This window comes from Pipistrellus hanaki (assembly GCF_964339955.1).
Source record: "Pipistrellus hanaki genome assembly, chromosome: 16".
In the NCBI taxonomy this organism is placed as follows: domain Eukaryota; kingdom Metazoa; phylum Chordata; class Mammalia; order Chiroptera; family Vespertilionidae; genus Pipistrellus; species Pipistrellus hanaki.
Window position 1 is genome coordinate 31,183,823 of NC_140518.1, and position 24,657 is coordinate 31,208,479.

Genomic DNA, 24,657 nt, shown 5'->3' on the forward strand with positions numbered 1-24,657 from the left:
AACTTTATTCTGACAATGTAACCCCCACCCCCACATTAAAACAAGTAGAATCACTCCCAGTCTCCTCTTCTCTTTGTGGCTAAATTCTCCCAAGCCTGGGTCACACCCCTAGCTACTCCACAGTTCCATTCTAGTCCTGAGCCAGGAAGTCAATGCTTTGAGACATCTGGCAGGATTTCCTGAGGCTTATTATCTAGAGCTAAAAGATCTGCTTAGCAGTCACATTCCACAGTCTTCCCAAGATTTCTCCAGAAGAGTGGGAAAATAAAAAAGAAAAGCAACAAACCTTAGAGACACAATAAAGCCAGGTTTTGTGTGACGTATATATCTTTAATCATAAGATGCAAAGTGCCACTAAAGTCAAAGGTGCATGATTATAAAAGTTTCTGTTTTGACTTTAAGGAAAAAGGAAGCAAAACATTTGATAAAAGCAAGGTGTGAGGCTATGAATAAATACAAGAGAATGGAGTTAAACTGGGCTCTCTTTGAACCTGACTCATTGGTACAGTATCACTAAAGTAAATCATTACTGCTTAAAGACGATTGCAAAGAAAGGATAGCTCCTCCCCTCACCCTTCCTGGAGATACAAGTTTAAATCATCACCACCTAAAGATGAGAGGAAGGTAAGGAATAGTGTAAACTAGAAACACATTACTAAAGACATTCATTAAACATTTTCATCTCTCAAGATTGAGTGACTAAGATATTTTTGAGTTCTTTAGTTTTAGGCATTTAACTTTAAGAGGAGCACTGCATAAGATGTTTTTGTGGTAATTCAAAAGGCAACTGGAATAGGTTATTTGTGGAACCATACCTGTCATTAGAGGAGAAATCCATTCCTAGAACGATGCTTTCTTCAGTGTCTTGTCTACCGTTGGTTGAAACCACTACCATATAACGTGTTCGATTCTGGTAAGTACTTTCTAGTCTTACAGCCTGGAGGTTAACAGACAACAAAGAAATTAGAAGGTCAATTTTATATCATTCAACCCTTTTTACATTAGCATCTTAAAGCATACTTAGGGAGATGGCAAAACCCGTAGTTAGGAGACCCACATTATACCAGCTCATGTATTAACTATAAAAACTATAAATATTACTAAATTAATTAGTGGGAGATATAATAATAAATATCCTATTGGGCTTTAAGAATAATAAAATAATGCATGTACAGCACAGTGCTTGGTATACAGTAAATAAATGCTCAATAAATGTTTACAATTAGCACAATTTATAATAACAACAACAATTATCAGGTCATGTTCTAAAGATCGGGGAGTGTGAAGTTGTATGAATAGGAATACTGAACTCAGAGATTCAAATCCCATGAACAATGATAATACAAAGCAAACTATTAATATCTAAGAGGAGTTGCTCTATTGAATTCTTATAGATTATATACTATAAAATTTCTTTAGTTTCAATAACAATTGAAGGTTATATTATTTTTTATCATAAAGTTTTTATTCATTGCTTATTTGTAATATTTTAAAAGCGCCTTCAGAAAATTTGAATATGGACATGGTCTTAGATGATATTAAGGATTTGTTAGTGTGATAATGACATCAAGATAATGCCTTTTTTTATGTATCTGAAATGAAATGACATGGCATTCAAGTTTTGCTTTAAAATATTCCAATAATGGGAAGCAACTAAGATGTTCTTCAGTAGTTGAATGGACAATCTACGGTAAACCAGACAATGGAATATTATTTAGCACTAAAAGGAAATGAACTATCAAGCCATAAAAAGACAGGGAGGAATCGTAAATGCATACTACTAAGGGAAAGAAGCCAATTGAAGAGAGTAGGTACTGTATGATTCCAACTATATGACATTCTAGAAAAGGCAAAACTCTAGAGCAGCGTTTTTCAACCGCTGTTCCGCGGCACACTTGTGTGCCGCGAGATGTTGCCTGGTGTGCCGTAGGTGCAGACAAGACAAGAATTTTATAATTTTTCACTATTTTGTTTACTTAATATTTCATAATAAAGTAATTATAAAATACTTTCTTTGTGTTTATTTGATTCCTATTCAAGAGAATTACTTTATATATAGTCAATATAGGCACAGAGTTAAATTTTTTAACATTTTCTAATGGTAGTGTGCCTCGTGATTTTTTTCATGAAACAAGTGTGCCTTTGCCCAAAAAAGGTTGAAAAACACTGCTCTAGAGTCAGTAATGATCATTTGTTGCCATGGTTAGGAGAGCACAGAGGATTTTTAAGGCAGTGAAACTACTCTGTATAATACTAAAGTGGTGGATACATGTCATTATTATTGTTTTAAAAATATTTTTATTGATTTCCGAGAGGAAGGAAGAGATAGAAATATCAAAGATGAGAGAGAATCATGGATTGGCTGCCTTCTGTACGGCCCCCATTAGGGATCGAGGTCCCCATTAGAGATCGAGCCCACAATCTGGGCATGTGCCCTTTACTGGAATCGAACCCAAGACCCTTCAGTCTGCATGCCGATGCTCTATCCACTGAGCCAAACCAGCTAGGGCTACACATCATTATTTTTTATTTTTTAATTTTTTTAAAAAATATATATTTTATTGATTTTTTACAGAGAGGAAGGGAGAGAGAGCGAGCTAGAAACATCGATGAGAGAGATGAGAGAGAAACATCGACCAGCTGCCTCTTGCACACTCCCTACCGGGGATGTGCCCGCAACCAATGTACATGCCCTTGACCGGAATCGAACCCGGGACCTTTCAGTCCGCAGACCGACGCTCTACCACTGAGCCAAACCGGCTTTGGCTACACATCATTATTAAAACCCATAGAATGTACAATACCAAAGAGTAAATCCTAATGTAAACTATGGACTTGGAGTTGATAACGATGTGTCAATGTAGGTCTATAAATATAATGAATGTACATCTCTGGTGGGGAATGAAGGTAATGGGGGAGCTATAGGAACAGAGGGTATATAGGAAATCTCTGACAGTAAGTCCTCACTTAATATCATCAATAGCTTCTGTGACTTTAAGCAAAACAACATATAACAAAACCAATTTTACCAGGGGCTAATTGATAGAAGCAAGTTATGTTCCTGTGGCATCTCATCAATGTTGTAACAGAAAACAAGGTTGAATGAAATAACCTGCTATACCTCCTGCTCAAATCTTCTGTGAACCTAAAACTGCTCTAAAAAATAAAGTTTTGCCCTAACCGGTTTGGCTCAGTGGATGGAGCGTTGGCCTGTGGACTGAAGGGTCCCAGGTTCGATTCCAATCAAGGGCATGTACCTTGATTGCGGGCACATCCCCAGTGGGGGGTGTGCAGGAGGCGGCTGATCAATGTTTCTCTCTCATCGATGTTTCTAACTCTCTATCCCTCTCCCTTCCTCCCTGTAAAAAATCAATAAAATATATTTTTTTAAAAATAAAGGTTTTCAGGTTAGGGATATGTTCATGGCATAGATTGTGGTGATGGTTTAATGGTCTTTACTTATTTCCAAACTTATCAAGTTGTATACATAAAATATGTACAACTTTTTGTATTTCAATTATACTTCAATAAAGTGATTTAAAAATGTTCTAACAAAAAGAGAAAAAAAGGGGAACTAGATGAAAGAAATCTGGCAAAATGTTGATGGTTATTAAAGCTGTGTAATGGGTTCATGAGGATACAGTTTGTGCTTTATATATTTGAGAATCTTATTGATAAGAAGCTCAAAAAATACTTTATAAACCTTAAAAATAAAGTAAAATCACTTCCACTCAATATTCATTCAAATATTTACTATTTATCTATTGTGTATACAATCAGAGCAGAAGTGCTGAAGATTCAAGAGTAGAGAAGAAAGAGAAATATAGTTCCTACCCTCATGAAGTGTACATTTAGTCCATTCCTTTTCTCTATAACAAAAAACCAGGGAAATGAATAGAGGCAATTTCTTCTGTATAAATTAACCCCACCCACATTCCTTATCTCAGAAGAGAGAGTTCCAAAACCATTAATTGGCTCAAGACAACAGAAAATTTCTTTTTGGAATTCTTTCAGTGCTGTTCTTCTTGGAGTCTCCTTCCCCTAATTCCATCACTGGCCAGGCCAAGGGAAAAAGAGACATAGTTACATAGCTCAAATGACCCATTTATCAAGGCAGAGGTGATTCTATAGATATCTTTTTGTCTCTATTCTGACACTCCTAAGAAAAGCCAGGAAGCACAAACAGCAGAAGTGGCTACATTAAAGTTTGTTTCTACTAAGAAGTGATATAAGAAGTAATGTTCACTTGATTCCAAGTACACAAGGTAGGGAGGTGCACTCCTAGCTTTATGTTCTATGAATAGAGCATTTCAACCCAAATTTATTTGTGAGTAGCCAAGAGGAACTAATAGTTAAGTTGATGAAGGTCAAGCCCTAGTGTGCTGGGACCATGTGAGCGGTATACACAAAGAGCTATGGCTAGGAGTACATGCAACAGAGACTGGAGGCACCATGGACTCTCTGATTCTAGAGATGCTTCACAAAATATTAAATTAACCAGTAATCCAGTGCAGGTAAACTGGAGTTTCTTATAAACAAGATCTCAGATATTGTTATATGTCTAAACTTGGGCTTGCCCAGGCAAGCGTGAGCCAAATGTTCACTTTGCAGAATATGTTTGTTAGAGGTGCTTTTATCCTCTGTCAAGGCTCTGAGAATTTCTGGCAATGCTCAAATACAAATGGCAAGGGAACAACTGAACTGCGGTTCTGATAATTTACCGACAGCTTCTACACCAACCAGTGGCAACTGATTAGCTAAGTTGAAGCTGATAAAAGGAAAAAAAAAAAGAACCTCCTTAAGTATTAACTATCATGCATGTTATTGGGCCAACTTAGCAGGTGGGCAGCAAGTTTCTTTGTACTGTTCAGTGCAAACACTAGTTGTCTCCTTTTATTCTTTAAAACCCTGACTCAAGTATATTTTTTCCATTGCTTTTAGACAGAGTGGAAGGGAGGAAAGGGGAAAGGGAGAGAGAGAAGAGAGAAACATTTATGTGAGGGACACATTGATTGGTTGCCAGGGGTCCAACCTGCAACCCAGGTATGTGCCCTTTCGGAATCGAACCTGAGATCCTTTGGAGTGTGGCCAACATTCTAACCACTGAACAACACTCTATTTCTTCTTCTTTCCCTTTTTCCCTTTTCCCCTTTTTCCTTCCCTCCCTCCCTCCCTCCCTCCCTCCCTCCCTCCCTCCCTCCCTTCTTTCCTTCCTTCCTTCCTTACTTCCATCTATCTTATACAAAGCATTTCAAATGTTTGGCCCTCATGTCAACGGAACATCCCAATCCTAATGGGAAAGGCCCCAGTCATCTCATTCTGACTTGGGCCTAAATAACGGCATATCTCAGATTCACTGAATTTTAAGCTTCTTGGAAGAATAGCACTTAGAGGTCCTGGGATTTGATGACGGTATCTACAGAAATTGTTAAATTCTTACTAATGGGAAGTGTAGCTTATTTAATTAGAGGATCAGATGCCATGACATTACTTCAATTACATCCTAATTAGAAAAATGAAATAAAATTCTTTATAGAAAAAATTCTTCATTGTCCAAAATTCTTAAGCTTCAAAATTCTAGGTGAAGGAATTAAAAATTTTAAGAGCCAGAGCATTAAGAAAAATCAAATATTCACCATGTTTTGAGGTTCATTTCATATTTCTTTTTTGGGAGAAGATTAATAAAATATAATAATCTAATTTAATTTACTAAGCCAATCAGACAAATGTAATTTAAAGTGGTAGTTTGTACATAATAACCTAATAGAATTGGCAGCAATTGAAACATTTCTAGTCTCTAGAACTTAAATGAAATAAATGTCTGGAATAAGACAATTCAGATGCATCTGATTAATTAAAGTTCTCAATGAAAAGGATATTACTGAAGTTTATTCTAATTGTCCACAAAAAACAATATTTTAGATTTTTAAATTGGGCAGCAATAGCAATTGAGAAAATTATTCCAAGAAAGTTCATTTATTGACTACATTTGAAATCCTATTACAAGTTTCAGGTGAACTGGATCCAGCAATCCTAGGACTGAGGTAGGTCTGAGAAGTAATGTGCTTTTGCTTTATTTCTGAGGCAAGAACCCAACCTATTTTCAAAGTTTATCTATAAAGAGTGACGTTAAAACTTCCCTCAGTAACTAAATTTAAATGTATCTGATTACATCAGTTCACAAATACCATCTGATCCAATAACTTATCTCCTCAGCATCATCCAACATCAGGAAATACTCCTCCCTAAGCTGCCCGGTACCTTTGCCTTTAATTTTTTTTTCCACCAAGAGTCTAACATCATGTCCCTGCATGCAATGTTTACCTGCAGGAAGCCACGGTACAAAGTCCCAGCGTCTAGACAGGCAGCTCACCCAATCCATTAGAGAAAGGTTTCAAAAGTATGTAAATATTACATTCTTGCCAAAAGAACAAAACAAAGTCAATATCGAAAATTAAAGGAGACTTTATGTGACACTAATAAACTAGAAAACACTGAATTCAAAAGTAATACAGCTGGAGGGAGACTCTGGATATTATTTTTAAAAAATCTATCTTTATGAAATTCTCAAAGAAGAAATATTCTGTGTAGCTATTTAAAAAGTTTTATTTACTGACATGGAAAAATATCCAGATCAAGTGTGAAGAAAGATTATAAACAGCACTTGTATTTTCATCTATTTTTGTAAAAAAAACAACTCTCTCTGGCATACTTTTGCTTAGAACTACTAAGCCTTTCTTTTCATATACCGTCCCCACCCCCCCCCCCCGCCCAGTCTCATTCATTCATTAACAAGTGCTCAGTTATCCACTGTCACTTTTATAAACACACACCCGTATCTACTCGAGCATAACCCTTCCACCCACTCCCCCCAGACATAAGCCCTTATTATCTTACATTACTTTATACTTTTGATTCTTAGAATTATAGAGATAATGCTTTAGACAGACTAGAAGGTTTTCAGATGCCCAGATTTGGCTATTTTCATCACTGTCCACCTCAATAAGAACAATTCTCAGAATCAATCTTTCTCTCTCTCTCTCTCTCTCTCTCTCTCTCTCTCTCTCTCTCTCACACACACACACACACACACACACACACACACACACACACACGACTAGAAGGGTACTTATCCAAATAGCTAAGAATGTTTTTAAAAAATTGTTAAAAAAAACTCATTTTCTGCCGAGATCGGTTTGGCTCAGTGGATAGAGCGTCAGCCTGTGGATTGAAAGGCCCCGGGTTCGATTCCAGCCAAGGGCATGTGCCTTGGTTGCAGGCACATCCCCAGTGGGGGGTGTGCAAGAGGCAGCTGATCGATGTTCCTCTCTCGTCGATGTTTCTAACTCTATCTCTCTCCCTTCCTCTCTGTAAAAAAAATCAATAAAATATATTTAAAAAAAAAACCCAAAAAACAAAAAAACAAACAAAAACACACACAAAAAACTTATTTTCTTAAACTCTCCTGCAAAGTACTCAAAAACACCTCCTCATACCTTATCAGCACACTTCAGCTCTAGTTAAAAATATTAGCTGATGTTATTTCAAATGTTAGAAAAGTCCTTAAGTTTCAAGTCTATTTTTTAAAAAATAAATAAATGGGTATTTGATAATGTGCAACCGTACTATATATAAACCACTGTCTTTATTGTACCAGCTATGGTCTTCCTAAGTACTAAAGTTAATGCTTGAAACTATTTTGAAAGCAGGATTCTCTGGAGAAAAAATTTAACCCTATTTTTAATGCTGAAGCAAAATGTGGGATTTGGTAACTCTATTTGTTTTTGAGTTATTAAAAATTAAAGGCAGGGCTTTCAGTTGACTATCAAACTTTTAACCTTATGCCCAAGTCCCAGAATGAGAGTTTTAGCATTCCAAATTTAACTCAAAACAAAAGGCTTTGCTTTGAGTCTACAAACGCTCCTTTCAGTTAGAAAAGTGCTAATTTGTCCAAAGCACACAATGTATTCACTCATTTTCTTGAAGATGACTCACACAATAATCTGAAACATAATGACTATGTGTTTGTAACAATTCAAACAACTGCAAAAAGGCTTGTCATTTGAACTCTGAATTAATTCAGAGGCATCAGTTATATTTCCCGAATTTACATTTTAGATATGCAAAGCAGCTGAAGCTGCATATTTTAGCAAGGAAATAAAAAAATTTAATTGTTAATTCTACCTTCCTAATTGCTCCCTTAATGTTCTCCCATGTCTCTTATTGTTAAAATTATTTTGACATTTACTAGTAGAGGTACAATCCAAACTCTGTAGGTTATCAATGAGAAAAAGTTAGTGACAGATGTCAGATTTAGCTCTACCAAACCACACAAGTTTTGGAAACTATCAACAAATATCTATTGGACACATGATATATGCAAATAGCCATTATTATGGGTAACTCAGCAGGTAGAGTCCAGCAAGCAGCAGTTTCACAAGACCCTGCAGGTGATTCTGCTGTACTCTAAAGTTGGAGTATCACTATTTTTAGTAATGCTGTAAGAACTGCATTCCACTTTGTTCATTTATTTAAGACAACATATGTCAAGAAATATAGAAAAAAATCTATAATATAGAAAAGTGTATAAATGCTACTTTAGGATTAGAATATAAAATAATTACGAGAGGATTTTTTATTTTAATTCTTTTAAATTACTTTTTCAACAAAAATTAGTGGCTATGTCAAGGTGATAGAGGCAGCAATTGAGAAGAAGAAAAAAAAAAGACATAGTTTAAACAAATAATAATTAAGTGAATAAAGAATCAGTAATTACCATAGAATTCAGAGGCCTGATCATCATAAGAATGATTTTCTAGTCATTCTTATATTCTACTCATTATTTCTCTTTCCAGAGAGAAGCAGAGATCAAATACTTGAACTTGACATGTCTGTGGAAACCCAATTTTCAAGTTACCCGCCTAAGCTGGAAGAGTTATCATCATACACCTGGATTATTACCATAACTACCTGGCAGGTCTCCCTAATTTAAGATGTCCCCCTCCTCCCCTTTATTCTGTATTTGCTTCTGAGGAATTTTTCTTAAATACTGTAGCTCTCCCAGTAATTCCTTGGCTTAGAAACCTATAATGCTTTACTACTGCTTACTGAAGAGGTAGAGGTGCCACCTCCTAGAGGCTTAAATAGGGACTATGAGTGAAGTAGGCCATGTGAATATTAAGTGTGTAACAGGGGTCTTCAAACTACGGCCCGCAGAGGAGTCTGATCCGGCCCGCCAGGTTTTTTGGGCAGTGAGCGCAGCCGAGGTGTTACAGTAGGAATTAGTAGTTCATATAGTCCGGCCCTCCAGCTCTCTGAGGGACCGTGATCTGGCCCCCACTTTAAAAAGTTTGAGGATCCCTGGTAGAACAACTTATTACTTTCCACAAAGAAACATGCTCATCCCATTTTTGTTTTCCTACTTCTATGAGATGTTTTACTGTAAGAAAACAGTGAAGCAATGACGACAAAGTTACACATGGCTTTACTGTCCAGGAGACAATAGTATATGTGGAGATTATGGTAGATTAAGAATCCAGGCCACACCAATGCTCTCCTTTCCACCAGGTCTAGTCAAGTTTGGCATATGACAACAGGTTTCAGTGTTGCCAGAATATTAAAGAAAAGTCTCAAGTCTGGATTTTTTTTATGTAAAACCACCCAACTTTAAAATTCTGGCTGAGATTGAACAAACAAACCCTAAACAAGGAAGCAGTCCAAACAAAACACATCTCCGGCCTATGAACTGGGGGTTTGAGACCTTTAGTTCGGAGCATGAAGTCCCTATCTGCCTGCCTCATTTCTGGTATCTTATCTTCCCTATAGTAACAATAATCCCCCTATTTAGGTAGCATTTTATACTCAGTAATGCTTTCACATCCATTTGATTCTCTACACCGTGAAAGAAGATGGAGAGCAGGCACGGACAGGCTAAGCAACTTGTCCAACGTCAGATGAGTAGTAAAAACTAGAGCCCAGGTCTCCCAGCTCTGAGACCAGCATAAAACCTCGGCCATTGCACTCTCATCTTGTCTCTTTCTGGTGTGCTTTTGCTTCAGTTGTGTCCTCATGTAGAATGAAGGTCTCCTTTCTTCTTGCAATCTAAGCCAAGACTCAGCTCAAGCTCCAAGTTTCCTCTTTTCAGAACTTTAATTGTTGTTATGGTCAATAACGTACAAACTGGTATTCACTAAGTCTTGAATCATCAAATTATTTCACACCATTTCACTTTAGTTCATATCCTCAATTATATTCTAAGCTCTTTGATAATAGGGACATGCCATTCTTTTCTTTCCATGGAATTCCCAGTACTGTGCTGGGACATAAAAATGACTGCATAAAGTTCGATGTACTGGACAGTCTTTTGAGGACGAGAGTTATAGGGATACACTAACTTACCAGCCTGATGTTGTCTTCTGGGCGGAGTAATATGAACATTGCTTGGAGGTGCTGTTGGAGATCACCTGGTGAAATTTACAAAACAAAAAAGTAATTATTCTCTATTGCAGTGTCAACATAGGGGATTCCTTCGACTCTAAGGACGTGTAAAAGTTTTGGTTCACTGAAGGACTATAATTATATTGACTTTTAGCCTATACTACAGTAACGCTTGTTTGTGTTTGTCCTATGGAAGGGACACTTGAAACCAATCTCCCTTTTGTACTGTGGAGGATGTTGATGAGAGTGGAGGTGTGAAAACTGCTGGGCAAAGGCAGTACAGGCTGTACTTTCAAACCCACAAGAAGGTACCAGTGAATCTTGACATTCTTATTTCTTCACCAATAATCTCCAGTTGCACTTAACCTAAGAAGATGTTCAAATTTCCCCCTAGAATAATGTCAACAGTTTAAAATTATTTCCACATTAATGGCTGACATTAAAATAAAAGTACTTATTAAATATAGTAGATCCCAAGGAATGTATATCTACTGAACATAGTAAGAATTTTAAAATGGCCAACTATTATTTGAATCCTCATTTGTTCTTATATATCCTATAAAACAAAGTTGAAAATTTTTTGTATTAAACTATTATAGGTTATCTTAAATTCTCTATTCTGTACTAGGAATCTGAGGCTTTAGATATTAGGAGACAATCAGATAATGTACTATCATAAATTAATACAATCAGAGGAGAAAAACTTCATTCCTGCCCATCCAGGTCCACCGCTTTTTTAAGTCCAATGTAATAAGAAAGCGTTGGAATATTTTAAATGAAGCCCAGATAAGGAATTCTAACTAGTGTAAGAAATATACATAAGAAAGTACAATTAGACATAATGAGCCCTTAATCTGCTCTCAATTCTGCCATGATCTTTCAGTCACTGTGAGGTCAGCCAAGACAGCTCTAGCTTATGTGAAGGTCTTGTTTTGTAAGCTGTGTTTACACCCACACTGCCTCATCTGTTCTGGTCTGGATTACAAATCAAGCGCATTCAGTTTGTGTCCAATCTGCTTTTCTTTTTAGTATGGGGAAAGCTAAGTGAACAAGGTCAAGTAGAAACCTGGGTGGCAGTTGAGTGTGGAAGCTTGATGAAAGAAAAAGGCCAACCAGGGACAGGAACTTAGAAAGCCAGCAACACCACTTCTTATTACATGCCACAGAGCAATCTGCCTAACATCTTAGTCAAACAAGCTGGATTTAAACCAATATTTTGTCTTCTCTTTACTGAAAGTGATAAAAAGAAATACAAAACTTAGCTGGGTCTACTTCCTCTGTGCATTTAGTTTTGGGGGGAAGTGTCCTCTCCCCTACCCCCCTTCTGGTGGTGGGCACTGAAGAGGAAGGTTTTAGAAAATGTAATCCAAAGCTAATGTTTCAAGAGTTTTTTACCCTTTATTCTTTTAAAAAATGTCCATGCTGAAGAATTGTGGTAGGAGAATAATCCAATGAGATGAGTTATAATTCTGAGCTGCTACATTTATAACTAGATGAAGGTTCAAATAAGAAGTGGGACAGCCACTAAAATAGCTGAGATTATTTGGACTGGAGCTAAACTCAACTACTGGCTTATGGGATACAGTATTTCTGGCTTTCACCTCTGACCTACACACTCAAGATTTACAGTCTTCTTTGTTCTCTTCCTGGTAATTCCAATATATTTCACTCCTTGAGGTAACATATCAAAGTGGCACATTTATAACAATAAATGTTCACTCTTTGAACAGCACTGATCAGGATTTTTCAATTACTATCCTCAGGTTGACTTTTATTTTCCTCCCAAATGACATAAACAAGGCTTGCTGTCAGAAGAGAGGCTTACACTATCTTCCTAAACCTAGAGGTAGCTTATGCCTAAAGACCATTTTCCCTAGATGCACTTTCGCTGATTCTTTCTTATCTTTATCAGCACAATTACACCTGACTTTAGAGAAATCCAACAAATGGAAATATAAATGCATGTAACTACTATTAGCAGGTGTGATATTGTGATTTATAAAAAATATATATTTGGTCTTCATCCTGTTCCTGGCACAGAGCTCCAAAAACCCTTAGAACTTCTGAAGTTGAGGAGAGCAATCATGGTGTCTTTTGTTATGTTAATGACACAACTTTTGGAACATATTTAAGCATGGAGGCTGGTTGCCAGGGGACAGGGAAAGAAGAAAAAGCTTGAGAGGGGAGGGCTGGAGGTTGACTAGATCACCACTGGACAATAATTTATCTCAATTATGCCTATGTAATAAAGCCTCCATAAAAACCCAAAGGAGTGGGTTCAGAGAGCTTCCATGTTGGTGAACACCTGGAGATTTGGGGTGAATGACACATTTAAAGAAAGCTTAGAAATGCTGTACCCATTCCCACATATCTTGCTCTATGCACTTCTTCCATCTGGCTATTCCTGAGTTATATCCTTTTATAAGTTTCTCTGAGTAATGTGAGCTGCTCTGGAAAAAAAAAAAAAACTGAACCCAAGAAGGGATCATTGGAACCTTCAATCCAGACACAACCTGGACTTATAATTGACATCTGAAATGGGGAGCAAGAAGTTTTGGACAACTGGGCTGGGATCTGAGTTATCTGACAGTGTCAGAATTCAGTTGAATTGTAAATACCCCTCTGGTGTCCTAAAATTGCGTGGATGTGTGTAGGAAAAAACCTCAAATTGGAATAGGAAGCAGAATGCTAGCAGGTTATTCAAAATCAGATTATTATATCCATATCTAGGTAAACTTTATTTGATGACTTCTTGTTCCTATAAAAGTCCTCTGAGTTAAGTTCCCAGTTTTTTTTAGTGCACACACAATCAAGAAGTATACTCTAGTACATAACTAGTATTTTCAATGTGATTTACTAACTTGATATCACAGCAGTGACACTGAGCTTATTTATCTCAGTATATATTCTTTCTATTTATCTATCTATCTATCTATCTATCTATCTATCTACCTATTTATCTATATCTATCTATGAATGAATGAATAAATGAATGAATCATATCATTTTCCATGTATCATCAATAGAGTGTAGACAGGAAAAAGAAATGTGATCTTTGGTTACTTGAAATGATTTTGCATAGAATTCAAGGAAACATCTGAACATCTTTTAGTTATCAAAACCTTAATTGAGAAGTCATATAGACTTTATTAGAGTATTTTTGTACCTCATTATTTTTCCAACAAATATTTATTGAACATCTATGAAATGTATAAGGCATTCTGCTAAGTGTCACAAAAATGGTCTCAGAGTTAAAGAAAAGTGAGATTAGCACAGTGGAAAGCTTTCTTTCACTACTACAGAACTGTTGGAGAAATGGGGATGAGGTAGCCAACCTTTTAGAACAAAAGAATCAAAGAAACTAAGAAAGGAATGGATTATGTTGAGCTTTACCTGCATGCTTGTTGCGTCTGTGGCTGATTCTTGGTGTGGATGAGCCATTTCCCCGTGGTAGAAAAAGGGCAGCACCTTTGACAGTTAGAAAGCTCTCGCTGATGCTACAAAAACAAACAAACAAACAAACAAATAAATAATCAAAGACTAAGATGGAGACCCACTTTGGAATTACTTTCTCTTCCCTAATCCAAAGTCCCAACTTCATGGTATGAAGTAAAAATAAAATCAAAAGAGACCATGGTTATTCATACAGTTCTGCCTAGACAATTTTTATGAAACAGACTTAATATATTCCATATACATTACATGATAGCAGTTAAGAGTGAAGACTCTGCAAACATAAAAAGGGTAAAGGTTCTGGAACCAGACTGCCTAGATTTGAATCCTGGTTCTGCTACTTCTTACCTGAGTGAATTTTTTTGGGTCTAAATTCTACTATCCATAAAACAGAAAATAAAATAAGGATGTTGTGAGGAGTCAATAAGACTACAACTTCTTCTTCTTCTTTTTTTTTTTAAAATATATTTTATTGATTTTTTACAGAGAGGAAGAGAGAAGGATAGAGAGTTAGAAACATAGATGAGAGAGAATCATCAATCAGCTGCCTCCTGCACCACCCCTACTGGGGATGTGCCCACAACCAAGGTACATGCCCTTGACCGGAATCGAACTCGGGACCTTTCAGTCCCCAGGCCGACGCTCTATCCACTGAGCCAAACCAGTTTCGGCAGACTACAGCTTCTTAAGAGTGGTGCCTTTAGTAAAGATTAGTTACTATCATTAGACATATTAGAGGCTCGGTGCATGAAATTCATGCAAGGGGATTGGGGTGTCCCTCATCGCAGCCTGCATCTTCTCCAATCTGGGACCCCTTGAGGGATGTCTGACATTCCTCTCACAATCCAGGATTGCTAACTCCCAACTGCTTGCCTGCCTGCCTGCCTGATTACCCCTAACCACTCCCCTGTCAGCTTGATCAATGCCTAACTGCTCCCCTGTTAGCCGGATTGCCCCTAACTGCCCTCCCCTGCTGGCTTGATTGCCCACAACCACCCTCCCCTGCTGGCCATCTTGTGGTGGCCATCTTGTGTCCACATGGGGGCAACCATCTTTGACCACATGGAGGGCAGCCATTTTGTGTGTTGGAGTGATGGTTAATTTGCATATTACTCTTTTATTAGATAGGATACTGCCTACTCTACATTTCCACTTGGAAAAGTAACTGGCTTCTCAAACTTACATTGCCAAAACTAATCTCTTGAGGCCCTCGTGAACTTGATCCCTAGCCTCATCCACCCAAGTTGTCTGAGTCAAATATATAACAGTTATTACTGGTTTCTCTTTTTTCCTATAATAATATATATGTAACCCATCAGAAAAACCCATGAACTTTCTTTTCTTTTTTCTTTTTTAATTTAATTTTATTTTTTGGGGTGACTTTTTCCTCCAACAAGAGGAAAGTTTCTTTTTTAAAATTTATTTTTTAATTGATTAATTAATTAATTAATTTTTAATTAAATTATTATATGTGTACATATTGAACTTTACTTTTAAATCATTCTTGAAACTGTCCACTTAATTCCACTAATACTCTAACAATGAAAGGTCCATGGCACCATCATTTTTCACCTAGACTGCTGTAAAAAAAAAACACAAACACCCATGTTCTCATACATTTCAGCTTTAATTCATGGCAAAGCTTGTTTTTTTTTCTGGTTAATTGTCACCTCAGGAAATTTTTTCCATTGATTTTTAGGGGATCTGGGGGAGGAGAAACATCAATGTGAGAGAGACACACATTCATGGGTTGCCTCCCACACATGTCCCAACTAGGGGCTTGGAATCAAACCTTTAACCCAGGCAACATGCTCTAGACCAGGAATCAAACCCAAGATCCTTCAGGATGTGGGCTGATGCTCTAACCACTAAGCCCCAGCCAGGACTAACCTTGTTTATTTTATCATTCTCCTTGTACTTGAAGTGAAACTAATCCCAGTCATTATGTCAACATAAAGCCTCTTAACTGGTCTGTTCGCAACCACCTTGCACTGCTACTATCCACTTACCAAAGAGCAACCAGAGTGATTTAAAATATATAGATCTGTAATTATGGATATATATTACATAATATCATGTCCTTGCTAAACACCCTCCAATGGCTTCCCTTTGTACTTAAAATAAAAGCAAAAATCTTTAGCTTGGACTTCAAGGCTGTGTAACATCCGGTAAGTTACTTCTCTGATCTTGTTCCATCTCCCCTTTTGTTTACTATGATTTAGTTGCACTGCCTTCTGCTTCTTCTATATTTCAGCCTCCTTCCCAGGGCCTTTGTGATTTTTGTTTTCTACTTGGGACACATTTCCATTGGCCTGCCAAACTAAGTCATAGCTCCAGTATCATCATCTTCCCCCCAGCCCCATCTCAATCGTACTCTATCCTGTTTCTGTTTTGTTTCCTTTAAATATTTATCATAGGCTAAAATTATATTTGTTCACTTGTATACTTGATTGCAGTTATCTCCCTATAACAGAATATAAGCTCCATGAAGAGCAAGGATTTTATTTTGGTCTGCAACACTGGAAATAGTGCCAAGCACATATTAGGTGTTCAGTATTTGATGGATGAATTCATTAACTCCCCCCCACCCCCCACTGTTATGTCTATTACATCACTGCAGCAGGAACTGTAATTAAAAACAAAAATAGAAATTCTGGCCCTAACCGGTTTATCTCAGAGCGTCAGCCTGCAGATTGAAGGGTCCTAGGTTTGATTCCGATCAAGGGCATGTACCTTGGTTGCGGGCACATCCCCAGTAGGGGGTGTGCAGGAGGCAGCTGATCGATATTTCTCTCTCATTGATGTTTCTAACTCTATCCTTTTCCCTTCTTTTCTGTAAAAAAATCAATAAAATACGTTTTTAAAAAAGAAACATATTACAGAAATTCTGTATTCTCACATAAACAAACTGAAAGATAAATCACATGATCATATCAATAGATGCAGAAAAAGCATTCAACAAAATCCAACACCCATTAAAATTTTTTTTTTTAAATTGATTTCAGAGAGGAAGGTAGCAGGGGAGAGAGAGAGAAACATCAATGCCCGGGTTGGGGGCTCGATCTCCAGTAGGGGACGTGCAGGAAGTAGCCAATCAATGATTCTCTCTCATCACTGATGCTTCTATCTCTTTCTCTCTCACCGTTTCTCTCTAAAATTAATAAAAGTATATTTTAAAAACCCACAATAGCATATTTCATAGATCTAGAACAAGTACTCTAAAAATTCACATGGAACAAAGAAAGACCCCAAATTGCCTCAGCAATCTTAAGAAAGAAGAATAAAGTTGGTGGGATGACAATAGTGGTTATCAAGTGATCCTACAAAGCCACTACTAATTGTGCCTGGTAAAGGCACAAGAACAGGCATATAGATCAATGTAACAGAACAGAGAAACTAGAATTGACTCAAGCCATTATGTTCAATTAATATTTGACGATGGAGGCAAGAGCATAAAATGGAGTAAAGACAGTCTCTTCAAAAAATGGTGTTGGGGAAATAGGACAGGTACATGCAAAAAAAAAAAAAAAAAAATGAAACTAGTCCAACTTACACCATACATAAGAATAAACTCAAAATAGATAAAAGTTGTGAAATCATAAAAATCATAAAAGAAACTATCGGTAGCAAAATCTCAGACATCTCATGTAGCAGAATTTGCATAGATATATCACGTAGGGGAAGAGAAACAAAGGAAAAAATAAGCAAACAGAATTACATCAAAATAAAAAGCTTCTGCACAGCAAAAGAAACTAGCATCAAAATGACAAGGGAACTTACTGTATGGAAGAACGTATTTTGCCAATGATACATCTGATAAGGAGTTAATTTCCAAAATATACTCATACAACTCAACAAAAGGAAGATAAACAAACCAGTTAAAAAATGGGTAGAGGACCTGAATAGACACTTCTCCAAATTGGACATACAAATGGCCAAAAGACATGAAAAATTCTCAATATCACTAATTATCAGAGAGATGCAAAAATTAAAACAACAATGAGGCACCACCTCACACCTGCCAGAATGGCTACCATTAATAAATCAACAGGATGAGGATGTGGAGAAAAAGGAACCCTAGTACACTGCTGGTGGGAATGCCGACTGATTCAGCCATTATTAAAAAGAGTGTGGAGTTTCCTCAAAAATTAAAAATGGAAGTGCCATTTGACCCAGTGATTTCATTTCTAGGAATATATCCTAAGAAGCCTAAAACACCAGCCAGAAAGAATATATACATCCCTATGTTCACAGCAGCGTTATTTATAGTAGCTAAGATGGGGAAACAGCTCAAATGCTTATTAGTAGATGAATGGATAAAAAAACTGTGGCACATTTACACAATGGGAATACTATGCAGCTGTAAAAAAGAAGGATCTCTTACCCTCTGAGACAGCATGGAGAGACCTGGAGAGTATTATGCTAAGAGAAATAATTCAGACAAGTATCACATGATCTCACTTATATGTGGATCTAATGAACAAAATAAACTGACAAACAAAATAGATCCAGAGACATTAAAGCATGCAACATTGGCATACTTCAGAGGGAAGGGGGGTGGGGAGGGTGGGAAGAGATTAACCAAACAACTTATATGCGTACTAGTATATGCATAACTCATGTACACAGACAATAGTGCGACAAAGGACTGGGTTTGAGTGGGGTGGAGGGGTGGAGGGAGTCAGTGGTGGTCTGCAACACCGGAAAGTGCCAAGGGGGTGCCAAGGAGGCAGCTGATCGATGTTGCGGACATCTGTAATACTTTCAACAAGAAAGGTAAATTTAAAATAATAATTGCTATAGAACTAAATATAGATGGCAGATTAATAGACTATAAAAGTGTTTGATAATACATTAATTGACAAATGAAATTAAATCACCCTATAAAATTTTAGTTGTTGACTGAATTTCATCCTTTGATCAAGTGGCATGAAGCTGATAAGCCTTTGAGGTAACTTGCTAAATAGATTGGAACATGTCTTCTAAAAACAAGCATGAGTCCACTTATGTTTGCATGCTGGGTGGGAGGGGCTGCCTTTATTTTGCTTTGTTTTCATCTTTAAATAAAGCACTGTGCTCTGTGGTCTATTGCACAAGCCTTGTCTCTTGTTACATTCTCGGTACGCACATGTTACCATGCTGTGGGTCACTGTTTCACTCATATTACGGGAACAACCTAAAACAAAATGTCTGAGTGACAGGATGAGTGGGGTACACCACAGACAGGAAATGAAATTCATACTCTGCCAACACAGCAACTGTCTACTTTACTAAATGAAAATATTTTTAAAATAAAGACTAAAAAGTCACCAGGCAAAGTTATAGCTGCGGGCACTTTGGTTTCCTGTAAACAAAGTAGGCCCAACATCTACAAAAGAAGTAGATTTGTTGTGAGCTTAAAACAACCAAGCATACATCAGCCATTCCTTTTGTGAGACAGAGATAGTTTCCCTTTGACAGTTTAAGAACTAACTTCCTGGTTTTTGGAGTTCTGTAATACTGTTCTTAGATAAATCTCTTGCTTATGCTTTAAAACATTTTAAGTGTATTCTCTAACATGTATGTAGTGCTTTCATAAGGGGAGGGTTTCCAATGCTACTTGGAAAATTCCTGATTATAAGAGAAAGACCAGAAGTCAAACTCCTATATGGTATAAGGGAAAGATGACTTTCCATTTACATACATCTCAATAAAAGACTTTTCTGATAAAACAAAATACACAGTAGATCTAGCTGCAGTACAGGCTTCCAGAGTCATGGCAGATACACTCTAGATGGTACAATCAATGCTCTTTATTTTGTAGCCTGATTATGACTCCCAGTTATCACACAAGTGGCATACATTGTTGATCACAAGGAAGGAAAACGTGGCTGATTACCAAAATCCCTTATCAACACTGAAAAATATGCTATCAAAGATGTGATGGCAGCACAGTGGCATGGAAGTAAAAAAAATAAAATTTGCAACCACCAGAGTTTAGGTGGATCAAATTCAACTAGAAAAATAAATGCTTTATTTGCATATGAAGAAAATTATAAGCAAATTTAATCACATGTATTTCAGTGTAAGGTAAAAGCTTAGAATATCTTGCTAGAATAGCAAGAGATTAATTTTTGTAAATATTAGTCTCTCTGAAGATTCAATCAACATACAGAGTTGGCCTCTAATTAAAAATGTAGAAAGGCAGGTGAAAACTTTTACACATTTTTTTTTAATTGACCAGTTCTCTAGAGTGAGTCTGGCCCAGAAACAGGAATTCTCTGTAAATTATATGAAGCCATCCATATGTGATTACAGATGTCTAACTTAGATAAAAACCCAAAAGGACTTAAAATCCCCATATGTAGGAAAACACAAGATAAAATGAATACCACTACTCTCTCTTAATGTAAAGATGGAGAGTAATTAGCTGCTTGATAAGACAATGACACAGGGTCATAATTTTCTCATTTTTATCAGAATATAATTGAAGAACATATATTCCTCTCTTGCCATAAGATCACTTGTTCAACAAGAAACTCATTCAATCCAGATATATGAAATAAATTAATAATAGCTAACATGACTAGATGTGTACTGTATGCTAGGCACTGAGCTAATAAGCACTTTACATTATTTCATTTAATCTTCACAACAATCCTATGAAGCAGGTACTATTTTTTTTATCCCCAACTTACATAGAAGAAATTGAGTGGCTCAGAGATCATAAGTTATTTGCCCAAGATCATATAGCTAGTAACTATGAGAGCAAGGGTTCAAACCAAGGTCTGACCTGAAAATTCACACTCTTAATCACTCTCTTCTATGCTGTTCTAGTTTCTTGATATAGTTTTATGGAAGATAAAATGCAATGTCTCCCTACAGGGCTTTTCAACAGAATTTAAAATTAGAGTACAGGAAGGAGTGAGAGAAGAAAACTCAAATCCATCCAAATCTCAACTCTTGTCTCATTCCTTTTTTTGTTCCCTCTACCAGGGCCATGAACAGAAAGACTACATGGAGGGGAATGAAGAACATCTGGCTGAGAGATAAACCCAGATGGGTTAGAAAGTAGAGAAAAGAACTATAATTTCTGTTGGAAATGATAGTAGCATTTTAGTCTAAAAAATAGAGGAAACAGTACTCTGCTTTAAATAAATATAGGGAAGCACGCTGTGCCAATCCCCCCATCAGAATCACTTCCTACAGCATGAAATTTGTTAACTGTCAGTTTCTTCTCAGGCCAAGTGTAGAGGAAAAGGTCAATTAAGGGAAGAAAACATTTAACTATTCTGAGGTTGGAATAATCTTTGAGGAATGTGGCCAAGGTGATCATCCATGACCAGGCAGGCCAAGGCAGCAAGAGTAACAGCACACCTGGCCAGACTGCTAAATGTCAGATAGGTAGACATTCTTTTGTTTTACATGCAACACACAAGAAGAAATGGATTACTTATTAGAGGAAAATCAAGTTTCAGAAAGTAGGTGTAATACTTTTGTTTCAACATTAAAATGAAGAAAGTAGATTTTTATGTTTGTTAATGTCAAACTCTTGAGTTTGTTTGGTATTTCTTCCTGAAGCCAAAATTTATAGGTAAATTATTATGTAATACTGATTGCATCCAAATAGAATAGCACAAGGTAAATTGGTTGGCATTTATGAAAATTTCAAATACACACAATCAAAACTGCTATAGTTTGTTCTGAAGAATAGTTATCTAGGGGAAACTTTCTAATTCATTTCACCCGCTAACATTCTCCCTTTCCTGATAAACTTTCTCTGCTTAGTTGTTCAATTTTCACATTAAAGGCACTAGGAAAGCTTCTGTCAATTACATTAGGTATTAAAGAGTTTATGTTCCTACTTAGTGTGACTATAACACATAAAAAAAGAATTTCACAATAAAAAGCTTCAAATATCAGATCAGAGGCCAAAGGACTACAGAACTATCAATACTAGTGCCTATTGAAAAAGTTTGGCTAAATCCCCGCCCCCCAAAAAAACAGGAAAGAAAAAATCATAGTGCCTTGATGTATGAAACATAGCTGCAAAAAGTCAAAAGTACACTATATATATATATATATATATATATATATATATATATATATATATGAAATATGCTAATTAACCAGGACACCATAACAATCAACCAGACAGGAGGAAGTTGTGCATGCAGCGTTGTGGTGGAGAGTGGGGGTGGGGGTGGGGGTTGTCAAGGCAGGGGCCTCCTTGTGCCTGCCCTGGGGGAGGGAGGCAGGGCCATACTGGTGACTCCAAGGTGGTTGGCACCATGAGATTTCAATCTCGCACTGGGCTCCTAGTTAGATAATAAGAAATGTTTGATTCTGTAATTCTAAAGAAACTTAGATTACTATGGGAGACAATTCAAACCTAAATGAAGTAGGTACTGTTATCAATAATTAAACAATCCCCCATCTCCAAGATACCGGGCCATACATTCAAGTGATAATGTTAAAATGGCAGTTGATAGCTGGAACCCCCTCCCCCAGGGCATAAACTCGCAGACATGCCTGTGAATCTGGCAGAATTGTTTGTTTGTTTACCAGCAGACAAGTAGAGGCGGGGTGCTGTAGTGACCATGACTGGCAAAGTAGAGAGGAGCTTAGGACTCCTTTTCTAACTCATTAACCATTGCCTCAGACCATTTCAGTTCCAGCTAACCTTCCACTTAAAACTGTTGCACAATGCCCAGCACAACTACTCTCAGATGCAGCTATTTGTTTTTCCCCTTTCTTACTTCTCTACAATCTAAGAAAGAAAAAAAGGGGTTGTTTGCTCAAGGCTGAAGGACAAATTCCATCAGGACTAATCTCTCTTGGTCTTTTCCTTATAAACCATAAAGGGAGGTGAAAAAACCCTTAAATTCTATTTTGTTAGTTTTGAGTGTTTTCATTAGAGATGTTCAGAAAGAAGCATCATCGAGGATCAATAATTTTTACCATTGGCCATATAACTCAACCTGCCAATTTCTACAGAGTAGGACACATCTGAGTTGACATTTATTGTTTTTTTTTTTAATAGATCTCTCTTTCCTAATCCTATCTCCTTTTGGTGGACTCCCGCCAAATAAACATTTGGAACTGCAAGGGGACCTGCAGGAAACTGGCATGTGGGTTAGGCCTGGCCAGTTGGAAACTCTCCTCTGAATCTTAGACGAGTGACCCAAGAATTAGGGACAATAGGGATGGTCACATTCACTTTGGGGAAGGTGGCAAGGTATAGACCAGTCTGTCCCTGCTCCCTGGCTTTCCTTGAATGCCATTGGTCCCTGGCTGGTCTCTAAATTTTAGACTCCCATCCATTAGATGATTCTGACATCCTTCTAACAAATATTTTGCTTAAGATAATTGAAATTCATTTGTGAGTTTGTAACAGTGCATCTGATATATCAACTGAAGTTCAGAGAATTTAATGTCTTGCCCCAAGTCACACAGCCTGTGGTGGAGTCTAAACTCAGCTCCATGTCATCTGACACAGACAGTTCTTTAACCCTTTATCCTGAGCTAGCTGTTACTACAACATATAATTGCTAATGTAATAATTTGAAGTAGCCAAGAGTTAAAAGCACATCTGGTCAGTTCATCTAAAGAGAACAAAGGCAGGATTTCACTGCAAAGCTTGGTGTGATGTTTGTTCTATTTTTCACAGCATCCTGAAAACGAAGTTTAGGTCTGAGGGGAGAAAATTTTGACATATTCCCATGAGGCAAATCCTCTCATGCTGCCCCTAAAGTTGCTTCTTCTTTTTTTTTTTTTTCTTCTTTAATAAGTTTGTTGGATATTGAACACTGCTTTTTAAAAATATTGTATTAAAAACTAGGTGCTAAAAACAAAAAGAAGACTATGAGGCCTAGACAGCAGGGCAAGAAAGCCTACAAGGAAAAAGAAGCGGATGCCTGCCCAGTCCTCGCTTCCTCTTCAGTCTTCTCTGAGCAACAGTTTTTCCATTTATTTATTTATTTATTTATTTATTTATTTATTTATTAAAAAAATAAATCTTTATTGTTCATATTATTACAAAAGTTCCTCATTTTTTCCCCCCTCCACCAGGTTCTCCACTGTCCTCAGTTTTTCCTTTTAGATGCTGCCTGGTCACACATCCACTTGACCTTCTTTCAAAGATTTAAAGTTTTTAGCTTTTGGTTTGGGTTTTTGAAGTACTACCAAGTAAGCACAGATCAGAACTGGAGGGCTCTCAGAGAGGCTCTAGACCAGGCTCCCACTGTAGCAGATGGGCCTAATTTAGCACATTTTGGGAGAACAGCACAGATATAAAATCATTTTAATCTCTGAATATCTTTGAAAAGAGCACCACAACACTTTTTTGATCCTCCAGGATTTGCACTGGGGCAGCCCGGACCCAAAACGTTTTTGAGTTTGAGTACAGCTCAGAGTCCAGACGGCCTCCTGACACCACTGCTGCCTTCTAGTCTCTGTCCCTTTGCAGCTGCCCCAGCAAATCTCAGCCTTGTCTCCAGCAGCCATCTCAAAATACCTGCTTTCAGCCCCCTCAAGAAAAATAAAAACAACCTCCCACCCCCCAAAACACCGAGGTGTCTATGAATGGACTTGGTCTCAGGCAACATCCCAACACAACTGACACTAGTCCTCCTGGTGAATGACAGCGGTGGGAGTCTTGTTTTCAAGACCCTCCTCCAAGGAGAGGAGAAACAGCCTCAGCCCACAGGAACCCGTTTTATTCATAGGCTGAATTAACAAAGCTTCTCAGTCCTGCGATCCTAAATTCTAGACTTAAATACTTCTCTT

General features: G+C 37.3%; 1 protein-coding gene across 5 annotated transcripts in view; it reads right to left on the bottom strand.

Moving 5' to 3' along the window:
- The window catches only part of SSH2 (slingshot protein phosphatase 2), a 209,607-nt gene that overhangs the window by 49,986 nt on the left and 134,964 nt on the right, over positions 1-24,657 (bottom strand). For all 5 annotated transcript variants that reach the window (XM_084862830.1, XM_084862829.1, XM_084862833.1 and 2 more), the window contains 3 exons: positions 13,831-13,934; positions 10,399-10,463; positions 816-937 (listed from right to left, as the gene is read on the bottom strand). In XM_084862830.1, coding sequence (XP_084718956.1) covers positions 816-937; positions 10,399-10,463; positions 13,831-13,934 — 291 coding nt within the window. The remainder of the gene's footprint in view (positions 1-815; positions 938-10,398; positions 10,464-13,830; positions 13,935-24,657) is intronic.